At 49.7% G+C, this 20,948-nt stretch overlaps 1 protein-coding gene across 4 annotated transcripts; it reads right to left on the bottom strand.

Annotated features, from left to right (window-relative positions):
- Nucleotides 1-2,543: 2,543 nt before the first annotated feature.
- zfc3h1 (zinc finger C3H1-type containing) lies at nt 2,544-20,611 on the bottom strand. 4 transcript variants are annotated; one of them, XM_086209985.1, is made up of 35 exons: nt 19,681-20,610; nt 18,432-18,806; nt 18,047-18,237; nt 17,440-17,848; nt 17,152-17,357; nt 16,666-16,789; nt 16,516-16,589; nt 16,131-16,313; nt 15,893-16,054; nt 15,651-15,788; nt 15,412-15,530; nt 15,214-15,327; nt 14,554-14,728; nt 14,342-14,470; nt 12,686-13,300; nt 12,491-12,591; nt 12,198-12,329; nt 11,997-12,118; nt 11,433-11,534; nt 11,228-11,356; nt 10,886-11,063; nt 8,374-8,560; nt 8,101-8,289; nt 7,664-7,901; nt 7,476-7,581; nt 7,146-7,344; nt 6,796-6,890; nt 6,488-6,595; nt 6,059-6,163; nt 5,833-5,980; nt 5,575-5,675; nt 3,921-4,022; nt 3,652-3,691; nt 3,461-3,523; nt 2,544-3,040 (listed from the first exon to the last, which is right to left on the bottom strand). In XM_086209985.1, exons 1-35 carry the CDS (start codon nt 20,228-20,230, stop codon nt 2,930-2,932), a joined length of 6,120 nt encoding a protein of 2,039 aa, XP_086066111.1. In that variant the 5' UTR covers nt 20,231-20,610; the 3' UTR covers nt 2,544-2,929. The 4 variants fall into 4 exon arrangements, with proteins under 4 accessions (XP_086066111.1, XP_086066110.1, XP_086066108.1 ...); XM_086209984.1 differs by having other exon boundaries at nt 15,214-15,330; nt 19,681-20,609; XM_086209982.1 differs by having other exon boundaries at nt 15,214-15,530; nt 19,681-20,611.
- Nucleotides 20,612-20,948: the final 337 nt, after the last annotated feature.

Genomic DNA, 20,948 nt, shown 5'->3' with positions numbered 1-20,948 from the left:
AGTGAATGATGAAGAATGTAATGAAGACTGAATGATGAAGTGTGATGAAGAGTGAATGGTGAAGAGTGTGATGGAGTGAATGATGAAGAATGTGATGAAGAGTGAAAGGTGAAGAGTGTGATGGAGTGAATGATGAAGAATGTAATGAAGACTGAATGATGAAGTGTGATGAAGAGTGAATGGTGAAGAGTGTGATGGAGTGAATGATGAAGAGTGATGAAGAGTGAATGATGACGTGTGAAGAGTGAATGATGAAGAGTGTGATGAAGACTGAATGATGAAGAGTGAATGATGAAGAGTGAATGATGAAGAGTGTGATGAAGGGTGAATGGTGAAGAGTGTGATGAAGAGTGAATGATGAAGAGTGTGATGGAGTGAATAGTGAATGATGAAGAGTGAACGATGAAGAGTGAATGGTGAAGAGTGAAGGTGTAGAGTGATGAAGAGTGAATGATGAATAGTGAATGATGAAGTGTGATGAAGAGTGAATGATGAAGAGTGAATGATGAAGAGTGAATGATGAAGAGTGCGATGGAGTGAATAGTGAATGATGAAGAGTGAAAGATGAAGAGTGAATGGTGAAGAGTGTGATGAAGAGTGAATGATGAAGAGTGAATGGTGAAGAGTGATGAAGAGTGAATGATGAAGAGTGTGATGAAGAGTGTAGTGAAGACTGTGATGGAGTGAATAGTGAATGATGAAGAGTGAAAGATGAAGAGTGTAATGAAGAGTGAATGATGAAGAGTGAATGATGAAGTGTGATGAAGAGTGAATGTTGAAGAGTGTGATGGAGTGAATGATGAAAAGTGATGAAGAGTGAATGGTGAAGACTGTGATGGAGTGAATGATGAAGAATGTGATGAAGAGTGAATGGTGATGAGTGAGATGGAATGAATGGTGAAAAGTGATGAAGAGTGAATGGTGAAAAGTGATGAAGAGTGAATGGTGAAGAGTGTAGTGAAGACTGTGATGGAGTGAATAGTGAATGATGAAGAGTGAAAGATGGAGTGTAATGAAGAGTGATGAAGAGTGAATGATGAAGTGTGATGAAGAGTGAATGGTGAAGAGTGAGATGGAATGAATGGTGAAACGTGATGAAGAGTGTAGTGAAGACTGTGATGGAGTGAATAGTGAATGATGAAGAGTGTAATGAAGAGTGAATGATGAAGAGTGATGAAGAGTGAATGATGAAGTGTGATGAAGAGTGAATGGTGAAGAGTGTGATGGAGTGAATGATGAAGAGTGAATGATGAAATGTGAGGTAGAGTGAATGGTGAAGAGTGTGATGGAGTGAATGATGAAGAATGTGATGAAGAGTGAAAGGTGAAGAGTGTGATGGAGTGAATGATGAAGAATGTAATGAAGACTGAATGATGAAGTGTGATGAAGAGTGAATGGTGAAGAGTGTGATGGAGTGAATGATGAAGAATGTGATGAAGAGTGAAAGGTGAAGAGTGTGATGGAGTGAATGATGAAGAATGTAATGAAGACTGAATGATGAAGTGTGATGAAGAGTGAATGGTGAAGAGTGTGATGGAGTGAATGATGAAGAGTGATGAAGAGTGAATGATGACGTGTGAAGAGTGAATGATGAAGAGTGTGATGAAGACTGAATGATGAAGAGTGAATGATGAAGAGTGTGATGAAGGGTGAATGGTGAAGAGTGTGATGAAGAGTGAATGATGAAGAGTGTAATGGAGTGAATAGTGAATGATGAAGAGTGAACGATGAAGAGTGAATGGTGAAGAGTGAAGGTGTAGAGTGATGAAGAGTGAATGATGAAGAGTGTGATGGAGTGAATGATGAAGAATGTAATGAAGAGTGAATGGTGAAGAGTGTGATGAAGAGTAAAGTGAAGACTGTGATGCGTGAATAGTGAATGATGAAGAGTGAAAGATGGAGAGTGTGGTGAAGAGTGAATGGTGAAGAGTGTGATGGAATGAATGATGAAGAGTGTGATGGAGTGAATGATGAAGAGTGAATGATGAAGTGTGAAGTAGAGTGAATGGTGAAGAGTGTGATGAAGATTGAATGATGAAGTGTGATGAAGAGTGTAGTGAAGACTGTGATGGAGTGAATAGTGAATGATGAAGAGTGAAAGATGAAGAGTGTGATGAAGAGTGAATGATGAAGTGTGATGAAGAGTGAATGTTGAAGAGTGAATGATGAAGTGTGATGAAGAGTGAATGGTGAAGAGTGTGATGGAGTGAATGATGAAGAATGTGATGAAGAGTGAATGATGAAGAATGTGATGAAGAGTGAATGGTGAAGAGTGTGATGGCAAAATGTAAATTCATGCAATTTGTTAACTGGTCTGAAGATGTTGATCAGGAGTGTATGACCATGCTCTGGCTCCTCCTACCCTTTTCACAACAAGATAGTCAAAGTGAGGCCAAGACAGCAGAGAGTCCCCTGGGGTCCACGAGGTCCTGACATCTGTTGGGCTAAACAGGAAGTAACCGCGTGGCATCTACGATGGTCTTGACAGGAATAAATCCAGGACAGACTAGAGACAAGGATGACTCGGGACTCGCAGGTTTATATTCAGAAAATAATTTAATACATTTAAATCAACAAATAAAAACATGTGAGAAATTAAAGTCGCATTGTTCAAATTCAAACAAATCCCACAAGAGCGAGGCGTTTCCTGCCGGCGCCGCAGCGTCCATCAGTCTCAGCAGGCGGCAACCATGATCACAGTTTGTATCAAAATAAAAGTCTGGTTTGTTCTTCGAACACAAAGAAAACACACAGGGGTCAAAGCCCCCCTCCCCCCCAGGACCCAGCGAAAGGTTACGAATCCAAACCAAAAGGGACAAACAGGTAACACAGCAGGGCGATACTTACGTAGACGGCGTGACCTAACGAGGAGGAGGGGGTGTGGTCCCGCAGGAGGGGAGGAGCCTCCCTCAACTTTGACTGACTCAAACTAGACGTCTCTGACCTCAACTAAAGCCACGCCCACCTCCTGACAACGGGATAACAGCCGCCGCACACGCTCCGACAGCACGCCGCTGGATGCCGCCTCCACCTGCAGCAGCTGGGGGAGATGGGCGGGGAGGAGGAGGAGAACAAGAGGAGGAGAGGAGACGATAGAGGAGAGAAAGCCATCAACAGGAGAGGGGGAGGTGTAAATGTGCTCCAAGTGAGTAGGTTGACGTGTCTGAGTTGATGTCCAGTGTGTATGAGGAGGTCTGATGGGACGCCTCATTACCATCATCAAAGAGTTGGACTCAACCAGGTCTGAATCTAACTCTCCTAACTAGCTGTTGGTTAGCACCTCTGTCCTCAACGCGATCAATCGGTCAACTGGTTACGTTTCACCCTCCCTTAAAGTAGCACAAATTAAGAGGTTCTAACAGTCCAGCTCTGTGACAGGTTCATCATAGTACAACCGTGTTCCACCAGGGGGTGTGTGTGCGTGAGAGTGTGTGTGCACGTGTGTGCGCGCGTGTATTACATCAGTCCAGAGGGCAGCACACAGCGGAAGGTTCTGGAGAGCTTGTTGATAAAGACGTCGCACCTGCGAGGACAGAAGAAGAAGAGGAAGGAGAAGCAGCGCCGTGTCATCACCACGCCAATCACAGCGCCATCAGTCTGTGACATTTCCACGGCCATGGGTCATGAAACATCCTGGTGCAACGGACTCACCTCTGACCTGTCCTTCAACTCTTTCCCCACGGCGATGGCTCTGCAAGGAAACACTTTGTCAGGTGTTTGTCCTCAGACATTCTTACACGTATGTGATTTCAGCACCGCCATGCCCCACAGTATCATCTTCCTGAACAAGTAAATGTCTCAACATGGTGGTGTAAGTAACATGCTGACATCATGAGGTGTGTCTCCTCCCCCTGACCATAATCAGGAGTGTCATTAGACTCCGCCCTCACCTGTTTCGATGTGTGGTTTTGGTGACTTACATTTTCCAGCTGGACAAACACTTGGGAGCGTTACTGGTCAACATCCTGGCCTGGAACTTCAGATGTTCAATGTTCCCATCCCGCCACTCCTGGTGCAGCAACCTGAGGATCAACACATCAGCTGACACCAACGCCCAATCACGCACAGCGACACCAACTGACAACAGCCATCTGATGAACACAGGAGGGTGGCTCAGCTGGATGCTCGCCAACACCTCACATCAACGTCCCAACTGTGAGGACCCATCTGATTCTGTGGTAGGAGATTTGAAGCCACAACACCTGGACATTGCTAACACAGGTTCTCAAACTGTGGTATAGGCACACCAGCTCCCCCTAGTGGTATGCAGAGGGATCCCAGGAATATTGATTTGAAAATGAAACAAGTCGAAAACATTTAAAAACATGGAGGACTTTCAAAACAGGAAATAATTTTCAATGATTACGTAAACAGAATCATAATTCATTCTGGGCTCAGGTGGATGAGCGGAGGCCCCAGTGTGTGTATGAGATGTTCTCAGCAGTGGATCATGGAACAAGAACCTCAGATAGAACCTCTGACCCAAACACCCAGGACTGCAGTCCAGATCCACGAGTCCACCTTGAGCTCCACCAGCAGCTCACTAGCAGGTGATCTGGCAGGAGGGAATCGTAGATCTCACCACTGGTGGTGGAGGAGAAGAGGATCCTGGTGGTGGTCAGCCCGAATCCTCCTGGAAGAGACATGATGGAGCCGGAGCTCCTGGACCGGCCGGAACGCTCCACCTCCTGGTTGTCCTGAGGACCAGCACATGCTGCTTCTTCTCTGCTCCCTCCACAGTAGAATCACAGCCAGCACTCCCTCTGACTGGTCACATACGTTCTGATGAGTCGGATTCTACAACTTCCTGCTGCTTCACAGTTGCATGGCAACCGTGTGTGTTTCAGAAGGGCTCAGTGCTGTGGCGCCCTGCCTGAGCCAAACCACTGTGTCTCTGCAGGAGCCGTGACTGAATGGGTGCTGAGCGTGTACTGAGTGACGAATGAGTGTGTACTACTACTAAAGGTACTCCACCAGGGGTTCCAGCTGTCTGCTGAAGTCACACATTCCTCCATCAGCTGGATGAGAGCGCTGACATCAGAGACGCCGCCCACTTATGTTCATGTTTATAAGATAACTCAATGTGTCTGATCAGTGATCAATACATCAATATACAGATCAATAACTGGTACCATTGTGACCTCAGAGTTCACCAGACTGACAAAACCAGTTAAACCAGTTTAGATTCACCAACATGTTCCAGCAGGTGTGTTTCATGCCTCCTTCTGATTGGCTGTCTCTATCCAGCCAGCGGGGCCCCCTGAGGAACCGAGTTGACCCCTGGTGGAGCTGGAGAGCGTCACCACGCTGCTCCAGTTCAACTCTGGTCACCATGGTTCCTCTTTGTCCGACTAGTTTTAGGAGCCTCAGCCTTCAAACACCAGATGAGAGCACCAGTCGACCTCAGCCCTGAGGATCGGACAGCCAACAGGAAGAAGGCAAGTCCACCACAGCGCCCTCCTTGATGTCTTTAGGTAACACCTGCTATTGATCGGCTGTTTCTTCTCATGTTTTCGTCAAGAAGTCATTGGTGGTTTTACAGACCGCCCTTGCTTTGTATTTGTGTGCACACACCTCAGGCTGAGCTCGATGTTGTTGGGCATGGCGTATCTAAGTCTCTCCAGGACCAGTGCATGCTGGGATTGCGGCAGACAGCTCAGATAGAGTGACACCACCTGGAAGTGCAGAGAGGGATGAACATGTTGACGGAGCTGGGCTGAGTCGACTGTAGAGTTCAAGTCTACAGGAAGTGACACGGTCACTCCAAACTGCATGACAGAGCAGACGTGGTTTTGGAAAGTCCTGACAGGTGCAGCATGAAGCTGGACTCGCCTTGTTGTGGAACCGGTAGCAACTCCAGAACTCTGCCGGGTTGAAGGGAACCTCTAGACGGGACGGGACGGTGCTCAGACAGCGGAGAACCAGATCTGAAAGGTGCGTGTGGCAACCACCAGCCTGCTGGCTAACGAACACCAGGTAACTGCACAGAGAAGCAGCAATTTGGTCTTGAGAACACGCTCACTGCAGTGCAAGATCCAGAGCCTGCGGCAACACTCACTCCATCCAGAGTCGGTGAAGCTCGTCTCGCTGCGTGGCGGCCCCCAGGGCCCTCTCGAAGGCGTCGACAGTCCCCTCCTCAGAGCCGTGCAGCCATTGCCATCGACTAAAAACACACATGATGCAGCTTCAGGAGAATGAGGAGCAGAACAGCTCCTCTTGTTACTTCCCACCATTCTCAAAACTCAACGCACAGAAACTTACAGCCGAGTCCCAGCAGCTGCACTTGAGCTTCATGCCAACAATGCCACATTGGTCATGTTATTAGGAAAATTACCAAAAGTCATTAAATAACAATGAAGAGTTCTAATTATTCGAATACGTTAGAACTGAACTTGGCCACAATGCGTCTGATGTCTGCTGAGATGTTGGAGATGGAAAACCGTAGGACGATGGCGTTCAACGTGTAGAGGGTGGAGGGTTTTCGTACCAGTGGACCAGGTGCAGGAAGGCTGTCTGCTGCCTCAGTTGCTCCTCCAGATCGGTCTTGATGATCGGACCCAACTGCAGCTCTTCAGTAGGGAAACCCAGCATGTGTCTGACGGGAGGAAACAGGTCCAATGGTCAACTAGTCCCGTCTCGCAGCAGCCAGGGAATGAAAATTAAGGACCTGCTATGACGACTGGCCAGGACAAGAGACAACTGCGATTTCTAACTTTCACCAATTTCAGAAATCTTCGAGACAAATTCTAATCATTGGAACGACCAGCAATTTCATCTCAGATCACACCGATGTACCTGAGAACATCCACTGGCGTCTTCTGACTCTGTTCGTCCTCACACAGCGACAAGACGAAGCCACGGAACAGAGGAGCCACGGCGCTCAGCTTGCCCTGCCGATCAACCACGACAGCAAAAGAACAGATGTCAAAGATCAGAACTAGAAAAAAGCCAAAGAGGGCCTGGGGCCCATTGATCTCCACTTACAGATGAACCTGCTGAGGAATTAAAGGTGAGTTCATCTTTGACAGGTTGGACCAGACTTCTTCTCATGATAGTTGACCAGCTGTTCTGATGCTCTGACAGCTCACTATCAAGCTGACGAAACAACCCGCCCCTAAGTTTCAGCCACTGATGCCTGAACTCACCTGAGCCATGAGGAACTTGCAGGAATGATAGAAAACCTCGGCATTGTTAGGACACTCAACCAGCGCGTGAAGCCACATGCTGACAGCCTGGTCGCCATTTCCCTTCCTGATGTGGAGGTCGGCCAGAGCTTCTCGCAGGCGACACGACTCGGGACACAACACCAGCAGTGACTCACACAGGACGATGCCCTCATCCAACCTTCAGGGAGCACAGGAAGACAAACCACGAACACACTCATCACAATGATCCACAAGGCTGTGGTCCACTCAGCTGAAAGAGAAACGCATTCACCTGATTTTACCGAGGCTCCAACCCCAGGGTGAGCTCACCTGTTCAACAGCTGGTGAAGAGCAAGGAGGTTTGAGTGTAGTGGCAGGCACGCCAGCGCCCTCTCACTCGGAGACAGAGACTCGTCACTGCACTGAAGGATCGCGTCTACACACAAACACAAACTCCCGCTCATCATTGCCGTGGCATAACTTTGAAATCAGCTGTGACCTGCTTGAGCCCGGCTTACCTTGGAAGAGTGCTATGAGGATGTCACTCGGTGTGCTGATGTCCTGTGGCGTTTGCCAGGGGAGCAGGAAGTCCTCTCTGCTGACCAGTCTGGATGGGCCAGACTCTGCAGGGTCATACAAGTCCGAAGGCAGCCGGTCAAACTCTGTCAAGTGGATGTATGAGAGCCAGAGCAGTGCCCGGTCACCAGCCATCAGGTGGTCAGCAATGCTGCGGTCATGAGCAGATTTCAAGGCACTCTGAAATCAGACAAATTATGAGTAGCAAGTTTCTGATAACTGGTTTGGACTCATGCGGTTCGGTCTTGCAGGTGGTGGCGCTGCTGCGGCTCCACGCAGTGACCTGAACCATTTAGATGTTTGTTATCCACACCACAGACCGGACAAATGCCATCTTGATATAGATAGACTGTGCTGCTAGGAGATGGACGTGTCTGACCTGTAAAATGGCGAGCGCGCTCTCCATCCGCCCTGTAAACAGGTTGAGGTTGACTCTGTAGAGCAGCGCCTCCATCAGCTGGAAGGACAGCTTCTCAGTGACACCAGAAGAGGCTTCGCTGAGCAGAAACTGCAGCAGGCGGTTGCACACATAGTCCTTCCCCTCGAATGAGCTCTCCAGGTTGAGATACTGGAGACAACAACATAGAGACAACGTGTCACATGACATGTTTCAGTGTCACTGCCAACCTGATCCAGAAACAGCACCACTCACGTTCCACCAGACACGGTGGTCGGGGGCATGCTCCACCGCCATCTCACACATCTCCTGGACTTCATCGCGGCTGCCTCGTCGTGAGAAGAGAGACAGGTAGTGACTCCACACCTCTGGGTCGTCACAGTTACTCTCCAGAGCACGAGACAATGTGTTCAAGGCTGCTTCCAGACACTCGGCAGCAGAGCTACACAACAACAACAACAACCACGTCAACCAAAATAACAATAAGAAGAAGGGATTTTCTGTACCATAGCTGACTTGTAAGCAGAATGTCACCATAGCAACCTCTGCCACAGACCCAACCAGGAGCCTGTGCTAGTGGTCAGGAGACGGAGGGCCGAAATCCAACATCGGTAAAATGTCTGTAGAGACCCTTTCACCCTGCCCAAAAACCCGTGTTGACCCACGTTTTTGGCAGTGTGAAAGGGTCGACTTGGCATTTCGACCTGCGTCAACCGACCCTCCAAGCGACCCGGGTGTTTAGCAGCTCGGGTCGCCTGCAGTGTGAAAAAGGCAACCCGCGTCGTCTCAGGTTTCCTGCGACCTTCCTGTCTCATCCTGATTTTGTCTCTGTGCCGCCTGTCAGGCTTCACCTGTAGCTTCTTCGGCTCCCTTCCAGACGAGCCAAAAACTCCATCCTCCTTCGCTGCTTTGGCGCTCAGACATTTTCAATCTGCGCCGAGTTTGTCTGCTTCACAAAAGAGACATCTGTGCAATGCACGCAACAAAAACGCTAACGTTCTACTCGGCAACGTCCACGTTGTGTTTTGTTTACCTCTTGGTGTTCTGGCGCACGTTTACGTGTAATGACGACGTTGTCAGCGCGATGACCTACGAGAGAGAAAAACACCAGCACGCGGCCTCACAGCAGGAGTTCAGACCCGGGACTTCTGAAAGCTTGAATGAGGCGTGATGCTGAGTAAACGAGGGTCACATTGACACGCCGTTTTCAGTGTGAAAGGGTGTAACAAAGCCATTGTAGCGGTTTTAGACTGCTAACGGAGTGTAAACTGGCTACTCGTGTTTGCTGTGTCAAGTTGTTACATGAACAACAAGTAGTGGAGTGAACAAGGGAGTCTTGGACCGGATACCCCTGGCAACTCCAGAACCCTAAACACTGGCCCTGTTCAGAGAGGCTGCATGGTCACAAGGAGCTGGTGGGTTCCGGGAACGATCCCCTCTGCCACAGATGGAACATTTATGAACTAAGAACACACCAACACTGATGTGACCAATGTGACATCCACCATCCTCTGCATCACCCATTCATTCAAGGTCAATCACAGCTGATTATGATCGGAATGAGGAACAGTGATGTTACAAGTCTGTTCAGAATTCTTGCAGCTGCTTAAACTGCAGCACCAGTGGATCATGGGATTGGTGAAGGGTTACGGTTCGTTCCGCAAGTGAAAAAAAAAAAAGCTCTCGTTCTCTCCATGCTGGAGATGGCTCATCCAGTGCTGGCTCCGCCCACTTTATATAAAGATGCACACAAACAGGAAACGTCAGTGTGATGTCATGAATTGATAACCTGCATCAAGGTGCCGATTCTATGATGGAGCCTGTTTGGCTTTGTCAAACTACAAAAAGTGAAGAAAGACCAGATCAGTGGATCCTGCTTCTTACCACAGAAAATCCTGAGTAAGGCCTGAATTTCTCTCGCTAAATCTTATAATAATAATAATAATAATAATAATAATAATAATAATAATAAAGATTATAATAATAATAATAATAAACTTTATTATTATTATTTTAATAATAAAGTTTATTATTATAATAATAATAATAATAAAAAACTTTATTTGTACAGCACTTTTCAAAACATAGTTACAAAGTGCTGTACAGTTCCCAATAAAATGATACAGACAAAACAAAATCATAATAAAAGCACACAAAAACCTGATCTGCTGAAAGATAAAACAAACACGGTCAAACCATAAAACACAAAGTTAAGACAAAGAACACCGGCCCCGATAAAATAGGGGATGAATAAAACAATGAAATAAAAGTAATAAAATGATGGCAGACAACAGATTTACTCTAAAAAGACCTTCCTGTAAAATTAGGTTTTCAGGCGTAATTTAAAAGGACACTGAGTCAGCGAACCCAAGATCCTCAGGCAGGGACTTCCACAGCCGAGGGCTCTGACTGAGAAGGCCTGGTCGCCTTTTGTGACAAGGCCAGCTGTGGGTGTAGCTAGGAGGGTCCTGCCAGAGGAACGTAGACAGCGGCCAGGCTCATACGGTTTGAGCAGATCAGAACTATAGGCAGGTGCAAGGCTTTAAAAGTACTAAGTTTAAAATCAATCCTGTACTTCACGGGAAGCCAGTGTAGTTGGGCAAGAGTGGGGCTTATGTGGTCATGTTTCCTTGAATTAGTCAGCAGCCTGGCAGCTGCGTTTTGACCTTTAACCTTGACTCCTACGTCCTGGGACACAGCCCTGGACGTGAGTGGCAGGGCTGAGGGGTTAGACTGCCAAGTGGACTGGAAGTTGTCAGTGACTTACATGTCAGGCTGCTGGAGATATTTGTAGGCCAGTTTGATCCACAGCTGTGTGTCGCAGGCGCTGTCCAGCACACTCATCTCCAGGTTCGATATGTCATCAGTGTCGCTGGTGAAGTACCGCTTGTCCTCTGATGTGATGCATGCGTCCAAAGCCCACTGGCAGGATGAAGAGCTGTCGTCTGTCAAAGATGAGGCCAACGTGATCGTTATTTGCTGGAGATCGATCAATACCTCATCAGATGGCTGAGATATAAATATGTATATTCTGGTGCTGGCAGGCACTGAAGGACGCAGACTTCTTGATCTGACTTCCTTCAGCAGCTCCTCCTCCTCGGGAACTCACCAGGCCTGGCAGCCGTCAGGTTTCCTCCAGCCGCTTCGTCCTCCGTGTCGTCATCAGCGTGAGGGCTGCTTGGCTGCAGGGGCTTGGGCCTCCACATCCTCACGTTTTTACAGGTGGTGAAGGGAGGAACTACAGGACGGGACAACAACATATTGCTGTTCGCATCCATCAGGCTGGATCAGTGTGAGAATGAGGCTCAACCCACCATGACGCTTGCTTTCATTGACTTTGCTGACAAGGAGGACGGCCTTCTGGTCCACGCCCATACGGTCTTTGTTGGTGCCGAACAGCTTCTTCATGTACTTTTCTATCAGAGACACAGAGACATCCATCCAGCCTTGTTAGCTGCAGACCACCACAATTGTCAGGTTCGTCTCTGGTGGCACCTTTGAACCATCAGACTACGTTTGTAGCATGTTCAAGGACATAAAGCCTCCACCCGCCCCCACATGACCCACCCCTTTTATACAGCTTGTTCTGGTGGATTTCATGGGCCTTGCTGTTATGTTTAAACAGCAGACGTGACACAGACGATTTCACCTTGGCAGCAGCCCACCTTTGGAGGTAGCCGAGGGGCACCTCTGGGTACATGCTTCGGCATTTCATGACATGTACTTGAGCAACCGCACAATTATAATATGCAGGGCTCTCAAGTCTCACCTATTTCAGTCCGCTCACACGCCACACCTTGCGAAAGGGGCCTAAACCAGAGTCCATTCATTTCTGATGACAGACACTTTGAAGGGCCTTAACAGTGGTCACACCTCACCTGTGGCAGCGCTGATGTCATCGTCAGTGCTACTCTCAGAGCAGCCAATCAGAGGCAGATTATAGGACAAAATATCCTGAAAGAGTTGGTTTCCCACCAGGGTACAGTTCCGCATGTGCTGCCTAAAACCACAGGAAGAGAAACCATCTCAATGTCATGAACCCACACCAACACACCACAGGTGGATCTCACTGCTCTCACCATCGACAGTCATCATCGTTGCAGGTTCCTGTTAGGTCAAACCGACAGAAACATTTCTTTGGGTCAATGGCGCTACTGTACGTGACGGAGCTCAGGGACAACTTCTCCTTGGTGCGGTAATATGGACTGAACCTGAACACACCATCAACAACACAATCAGCTGAGTCACAGAGTTTATGCTCACCTTTCTATAGATTATTTCATCTTGTCTGTGAGGCTCTGTATTAATCAAGTTTTTAAATAACGAACTGTGTAATAATAAAATTCCATCAGTTGAAGAGTGAACAGTTGACCTGTATGATCTGAAGACCAGCAGGGGGCTGTGATATGGCCCAAAAGGAACTGGCTTCAACTCTGCAGGAGCTGTGGGTGTGTCCCCTTCCACCGATGCCACCTGCCGGACACAGACACACAAACTTGGAACTGTGAAGCCACTCTGGTACAAAGGATCATTTTAACTGTCATGTCTGAAAAGGAAGAGTCCAAACCTTGGCGGCGGTGTGTGTGTCTACATCTCCTCCCAGGGTCTGCAGCTCCAGCAGCAGCAGCTCTCCCAGCCGGGCCTGCTGCTGGTACCTGCGTCTCAATGCGTCCATGTCCAGCTCAGCAAAAAACATCTCCGTAGGTGGTGTGGAGGTGCTGCAGGTCTTGGTGGGCTTGGTGCCACCATTATCTTTAGCCGGTGTGGAGCTCAACTGCTCCAGATTGGGTTTAGTGAAGGAACTCGACTGACGGAAGGAGTGGCGCCGGGTGCCGCTGACAGCTGCAGGAGCAGGTTCTGATTCATCAGGCTCAAGGGTGTCCTCACTGTCTAGGGTGAGTTTGTCTTGGGTGAGGTCATGTAGGGAGGGCTGAGGCAACGGGAAAGAGCTGGAGGTGGCCTGCGTGCGGCTCCGAGGGTCAGGAGGAGCTTGTGAGTTCAGCTCAGCAGCTGGTTCCGACACAGCTCCTTTGTTCCGCAAAGCCTGAGCCTCTTTCAGCTTCTGGATCTTGAGGGCGTACTCAGACTCTAGCTGTTGCAAACGCTGCTTCTGAGCAATCAGCTCTGCAAAGTGCCGCTCTGAGCCAAGGGGCGCACTGTCCACACGCTGCAGCTTACTGGCCTGAGACAGGAACGAGACAGAGGTTACTGGTCACCGATCCATCAGTTTACCTTCACACACAACTACGAACAAACCAATCGGGCCCCGGACGCAGTGATGTCACATCGGCATGTTAACCTTCGACTAAGAGCCATGCTTTCTTGGTTTGTGATGCTGTGGTTTTGTCTTGTGGTAAACCTCCAGGTCAGCTCTGCTGCTCGCCATGACAGGCAATCAGAGAGCATTCAAAGTACAACACAGTTGCTCAACTTTCAGGGTTACTTGCACTAGTTTTACACCAACAGAACTATCACAGGTGTGTGCATCTGTAGCAGATAGGAATCCTCAAACTCTTCCATGGTCATTCTTCATGTCTGAGAAGCTTCTCTTGCCATCACTCCTTCTACAGTGACTCCTGTCACAAGCAAGCACTCCAGCACAGGAGAAGCTATACTGGCGCGAGCCAAGACCGACCCCAGCAGGACTTAGGCATGAACCACCCCTAACTACCGCCACCGTTTCCTCCACTACAAAGACATGTTCAAAGTCATTCGTCATCATCAGTCTTTCATGTGTTCCTTTGACTGAACAACTCTAACTTATTACAGCAGTTTTTTCAAAGTGGGAAAATAAAGTCTCAAAACTGATGAGACAATGAGCCACTAACCAACTGCATCTTCTCAAACAGGAAGGGTAAGCTGATAGAAAGTTGATTCATCCATGTCCAGAAACTCATTTCCAGTGTGGACAGAGATGCAGCAGCGGCCGGCTCCAGCTACAGTGGCTGGACCTGCAGGGGGGCTGCCCACCCCTCCGCTGCTGCTGCTGAAGCAGGATCAATGTTGGCTTGGACTGCAGACATCATCAACTCCAACAAACATGCAAAACCCAAAGAAACTGACAGAAACTGTGTGATGTCAGAGTTGTGGAAGCATTTGCGTCAGAGAAGCTGCAGCAGATCTAGGAGTCTCAGATATTTGACCACTGACAGCCAACATTCTTGATGACCAATTGCATGGCGTTCAATGTGCAGCAAGCGGAGTAGGAACAGGAACTGCTCACCAGCCTCTGGCTAGCATTGGCTCTGCGTTTGTTCCCCCGGCAAGCAGCCTGCTGAGCCTGCAGCAGCTCCTGCTCCAGGCGGACTGCTACACTCTTCTTGATGGCCACTCGATGTTCCACACGATGCACCTACACACATACGCACACACACAGATGAAGATGTGCCCCCTGGGTGTCCGAGAGTGTAATGACAGGTGAACAAGTGGTGCCACCTGCTCTTGGAGTTTCTTCAGCAGTGTCCTGTTGGCATTGACAATCTTCTCAGATGCCTGCAACTGCTCCCTCAGCTTGGCAACTTTGGCCTCTGCCACCTTCAGAGACTCCGCCTTCTTCAGCTCCTGCTGCAGCAGATGTCGCAAGACAGCCTCGTCTTTGTGCAGCAGATCTCTGTAACAGACAGACTCATCAACACTCGCTGCAGAGACACGACCAGGATCAAACATCCCAGCATGGTGGCATAAATGTTTGTCAAATTCACCCAACTACACGCCCAGCTGCCTATCGTCGATCGGATTAGAACTCCATTCAGAAAACCAGTGTTTTAAAAATTGTTCGCTTGTCGTCATTTCGACACACTTGACATATCAGGAAGGCTTTTTTTACAGCTCACCTTCGTGATGTCATTATTTTAGCATCATTGTGATCCATTTATAACAATTGAATCTGTCAAATCTACACGCCATGACCAACTGCGTCTCTGTTGTCCATGAGTACAAGACAGCAAGATGATCGTGTAGCCCTGCTGGAAGAGGGAGAGACCTGATGCTCCTTTCCTGTTCTGTTCCTTTATGTTACCTAACACGAGCCATGGAACACACCATCAGACCCTCCGTTTATCTTAACAGCGGGTCCCTGTTGCCGGATTGTCTCACCTGTGTTTCTGAAGCCTTTGCTCGGCATCGGCCACCGATGAGTCTGCGGTGGGATTGGAGGCGGTGGGGGACAGCGAGCTGCGAGAGCTGTGGTTCAACATCTTCTGCTTCTCTCTACTACCGTGAGTCAAACACACTGTTAGGACACCTGAGGCATGTCGCAGCGTGTCATCTGGCCTCCAGGCACTCAAGTCATACCTGGCGATTTCCTCTTTGAGCAGGCGGTACTCAGTCTTCTTGGCTTCAGGTAAAGTTTCTGGTGTTCGTACTGGGTTGTTCTCCTTCTCTGAACCCGAAATGCCTTTAGGCTTTGCCGCCTGGAAACAATGAACTAGGTGAGTGAGTCATGTGACACCAAACTTTTCTATGAAATCCATGTGTTTTTTTAGCTAATGAGATGATGGTGAGTAAACAGTTCAGCTCTTAAAGCCACCCACCTCCACCGTCCTCCGTGCCTCTTTGATCATGAACTCCAGGCCTCCGAAGGCAGCCTGCGTGGAGCTGCAGGCTTCCACGTCTGAGTCGCTGTCATCCGAGTCGTTGAGTGAAACCACCACAGACTTGTGTCTGGGCAGCTGGAGGGAAACAGGCAGCCAGTGAGAGAGATTCCACTGCACGCCAACACTCCGTCACTCATCTATGGAAAAAAAACAAATCAAAACGAAGAGACAGGTCTTACCACGAGTGGCGCTCTGGCAGCATGCAGCCCTCTGGGGAACTTGCTGGTGCGTGACCGAGGCACTGTGTTGAGGCTGACGGTGCTCAGGTTTCCTCTGGTTAGCTGCTGAATGCCTGCTGGTGGCTCACAGCTCGGAGAGGGAGGGCTGCTTGACACAGTCTCCTGGAGATGTTCATGACACACATCAGAACACAACAGTGACGCCACCTGCTGATGGTTGATGGACAGAGACACTCACCTCGGTCGTCACCACCCTCTTGTTAGCCATGGACATCAGACATGTCTCCCTGAGCAGCATCTCCTCCTCTTCTTCCTCATCAGCGAAGGGTGGCTTGGGTGGAGGCTCCAGCTCATCTGGTGGTGGCGGGAGAGGCGGTGGTGGGGGAGGAACACCAGACATGATAACAGGCGGGACAAAGGGCTGCGAGAAAGAAACAAATAACTGACTTGCTATTGAGCACCAACGTCCCTGTCACATCTGTAGTGTTACATATCCTGGCGCTGCGGCCTGGTATGCCAGCATAGCCAACACCTTAGCCTGTAGCATCAATGCTGTGCCAGAACAGAGCCAGACTGAGGACTTGGTGTCCAGTGCTGACCACATCATGCTCCTGGCGGCCTACCGTCACATATAGAGGCATCGGAGGGAGACATCCAGGATCCTCAGCAGAAAACGGCATGCGTGTTGGAGAAGGAACTGATGATGAAGGAGGGCAGAAACATTAGGAGGATGAGCTGAGACCAAACCAGTAAACAGAGTCGTGGTGTCTCACCTGGGGAACTGGTCTCGCTGTCTGTATCCATCGCCACCTCATCATAGTTGTCGTACTGGTAGAGGTTTCCAGAGGTGTCCAGGCCTCCTTTACCTGTTGACTTCCTGTGTTCAGCATCCCTGGACTGAAGACATGACATAAGTCAAGAATGCTCACTTCCTCTTTTACCTGGCTTCATACACGAGGTCATGCATGCGAGTTGACAGTGATGTTTTAAGTTGCTGTCCGAGCAAAACACCAATGAGGCTTTTCACAGGCTATGGTCAACTGAATGCCTGCTCAGAGCGTCATCCTGCAACCTGATGCAGTGACACGACATCAGTGGGTCAGAACCTGAGTAAATAGTCCCATCAAGTCACCGCTCCTGTTCCTGGGTCACAATGTTCAGGACTCACCTAACGCCAACATCCGCATCCAAGTGCTCTGACATCAACCATGCCAACTGTGACCATGTCAAACGTGACATAAATAACCAAGCTGCCACACCTTGCTGCGTGTTTGCATCTTCCCGCCCACCAGCTTCATGAAGCGGTTGTACTGCTCATCCTGATTGGACAGGTCACGGATACGGCGTATCTCATCTTCCCGTTTGCGCCGTTCGTCGTCCTCCTGCCGTCGCTTCTCCTCCTGCTGCCGCTGCAGCTTCCAGGTGCGCAGCTGCTGCTTCCTGGCTGCCTGCTTGGCTGATGAGCCTGGAGGCCAAAGGAGAAGGCCCACAGTCGTGAACAGGATGGATGTAACAGTGCTCTAGAGGTGACCACCAACCCATCTCACCTGGGCTCATGGTCTTTTTGGTCATGTGGGCTTTTCCTGCAGTACGGCCTCTCTCAAGCGCCACTCTGGGTCCAGGTTTGGGGCTCTGCTTTGGCCTGTCTCTGGCTGCAGGCCGTGTCCCGGCTTTTGACCTATCTCGCTCCTGCTCCAGAGGCTTAGACCGGGTTCTGTTTCTGTCCGCCATGGCAGCAGCAGTGGCCGACCTGGTGGTGACCCTCTGCCTGCTGGGGGCTGCAGCTGCTGGGCAGGAGGCCAAGTTCTTGTCCTGTGTTGGCTTGATGATTCGCTCCCGGCTCCTCTTCATCACCTGCTGCTCCTTCTGCTGCCACTTCTTACTGGCCGACTGCAGGGCGAGGAGGCGGAGCTGCAGCTCTGACAGGTCCTCCTCTTCCACGTTCACAGCAGGCAGCTGGAAGGGATGGAGGGAGTTTTCGTCAGCCATCGTTGCACTGCCCTCAACACTGACACCGCCATCCACGAAGCTGCTTTACTATCGCTGAGTCAAATGTCTATCATCGATCATGATTTGAAAAAAAAAACAACAAAAACAAGAAGGCTGACAGAATGGTTACCATAGTAACCAGCAAGCTGACCAGTATGGTCCTACCTTGTCTGGAGACCCGACATGCATGACAGAGTCCTCGCTTGAATCTGATGAGGCGCTACAACACTTCTTGGTTTTCCCAGCATCCCCCTTGTCCTTGCCACAGCAAATGCACTGCGTCTTTGCTGGCTCCGCCTCATTATCAGCTCTGTGTTCCATTTCCTCTGCTGCTGTTTGTTGTTCTTCTTCACCTGCTGAGGACACAGGAAGTCAACCCAGAGGCTGAAATCCTATCAGGCTCCAAAAGGGACAGAGAACTACAGCCAGAGAGCAGCCATGTTGGCGTTGTGTTTGCACATTGTGACACAGCTGCTCCAGAAGGAGTCACGAACACAACGCAAGACACTTTTATTCATCAAGTTTCACCTTTGATGACATCATCACTTACCATCCTCTTCCTCCTTGCCACTCTTGTTCAGGTTCGCCGGTGTGGGAAGTTTCTGTCGAAGTGGTTTGATGTTGAATGCCTGGAAGACTCTCTTTATCTCAGGAGTTTCCTCCGCTGTGGCTAGACTCTTGTTCACCGCTTCGCCGGACACCCTGGGTTCTTTAATACCGCCAGGGTCACTGGGCTGCTGCTCGCCTGTCGTTGGCGAGGGAGCTTTGGGCTCCAGGGCCTTGCTCTCCTCTTTGCGGATGCACTCCAGCTCCAGCTGGATCTGCTTGTACTTGGACAGTAAGTCCTCGAAGGACTCATCAACACTCTCTGGCTTCACCACAACATGAGATGTTTTCCTCACCTGGCTCCTCCCCGCCGTCTTTTCTGAGGTCAAAGGTTAAGGAATATAAACCTGAAACTCGCTTCATTATGGTTTCCGTGACAAAACATCCTGGAAGAGCGGCTCAGCTTGTGATGGGGTTGGGGTCCTGATGATGTCACAGGGGAAAAAAATTGGAGACTTTAAATTCTGGCTTGATCAAAAGTCCCAACTTGTCGTCTCTCCCACCGATTTAGCTCTGAATACACAAAACTCCTATGGTTGATCACCAGGGAGCTGTGAGAGTCGTTGAAATCAGGGGAGCGACATGCCTGCAGTTGGACTTCGCCACCTGTAGAACCTGCAACCAACCTGCTGCTGTCAGAGTCTAGTCCAGCAGGTTCCTCTGTTTAGAACTTGATCCCTCCAGCTATTCCTGCTGACTCTGTCCAAGTAGAGCAGGTCCAGCACCTCCCTCCTTCAATGAACCTCCACCCAACAATTCTCCATCAGCAGCACATCCTGCAACAGCAGCTACCAGAACCTTCCTTTACCAGCAGGAAGGTGGAGCAGATCCAGGATCAGTGGGGACGGATGTCTGCTTAAACCTGCTGGAGGGAGAGAGAGAAGGAGGACAGGGACAGACCCAAGTCCAGTGTCCCAGACAGGGAGCCTTCTCCACGGTGTCCGGCACTGGCTAATTCCAGATTATAGCTCAGCGGGGTCAAAGGTCATTGTGCATTAAAGTTAATGGCTCTCACGTCACAATGGATGTACTAAATTAATGACAATCAATTAGTCGATGGACAGATGATCAATTTCTATTGTAATGAAATACAATAGACTAATAATGGATCAATCAGTATGATGCTGATCGACCACCTTCACCTTCATAAAATTGATCTCTAGCAATTCGAGATCGGCACCGGTAAAGGATACGTTTCCGGGACGGGGAATCGTTCTTGCCGTGACTCTCTCCGGGCCCGTACCGGCCGGGCGGACCTCTATCCCCCCAGTTGCCTCGGTTCCAGGCGCCACGTCCGCCGTTGGGCATTCCACGGTGTCTGAACCTCCCCAGGGCACCGTGACTCCTCTCCCAGAAGCTGGAGCGGGGACTCGGCTCACCGTGAGGACCAAGCCCCGCAGGCGGCAGCGGAGGCGGTGGAGGACTGGCAGCGCGGAGCCGGTCGGGCCCGCTCGGCCCGCACTGCTGCCGGTGGCTCGGGATGAAGGGCTCGTGTAAGTGAGGTCCGACATTGTATGGCAACAAGAGGCGGAAATTCGGCGGCTGGTGACCCCGGTGTGGCAGCATTTTGTGCGGATGTTGGTGCGGTTTTCTCGTCCGCGGAGGAGCCCTGCCGCCGCGGCAGGGCCTGCTACCATCCCCCCGCGGGATCAGTGCACTCTCCGCGGTTTCATCGTCGCATATCTCTCCGTCTTCCAGCTCGCCCTCCTCCCTTGGAGAACGGCTCGCGGAGTCCGAGTTCATCCTTCGGTAAAGCGAAGAAGCTGACGGTGGACTGTCAACTCATGGAGTCACGGACGCGGGGCACATACCGTCCTGTAGCTAGCCTAGCTCTTTTCCGATTGAAAACACTCGCGAGAACACGACCTTCTTCTTCTGGGCGAATTACATCAGACTGTACTGCCATCTGCCATAGCGGATGAGGCAGAGCAGCTAGCAGAGAGCTAGCTGGAGCTAACTCGGATGTGACTGGAGCTAACTCTGTTCATCACTCGGGACCAAGTCCCGAGCTGAGACGTGTCTGTGATATGCGGATGAGTAGTGAAGGCGAGATGAAGGCCCGTGAGGCTGCGAGCCACTTGAGCCCGTTGCTTCGAGAAAGGCTGCATTTCTCCAAGTTCATGTGTACACGAATCCACCTACTGGTCAGGAGTATAATCACAGGCAATCATCACGTTATGTGCGTTGCATTGAATTTTGTCTGTTATGGCTCTCAAGAATGACGATGAATTCCAAAAATGTATGACGAAAAAATAATTTCTCAACATAAATTATCACGTTTTCTGTCACTTTCGGAAAATGGCGTGGGCTTCGGGCTTCAGCAGGCTGAGGACAGTGATTCAAGGATCTTTATTGTCTCACCACTTCACATTTTCATGTTAGTGGTACGAAATTAGGACTCAGGTCCCGGGTTAGCAAGAGATAGAATAATATAGAGTAAAGTAACAGAATAGGTATTTAA

The sequence above is a fragment of the Aulostomus chinensis genome, chromosome 7, assembly GCF_037954235.1.
Source record: "Aulostomus chinensis isolate RoL2024-O1b breed Wild chromosome 7, RoL_Achi_v1.0, whole genome shotgun sequence".
In the NCBI taxonomy this organism is placed as follows: Eukaryota; Metazoa; Chordata; class Actinopteri; order Syngnathiformes; family Aulostomidae; genus Aulostomus; species Aulostomus chinensis.
The sequence above is the reverse complement of the archived record's forward strand: the minus strand, read 5'-3'. Positions and strand labels throughout refer to the sequence as shown.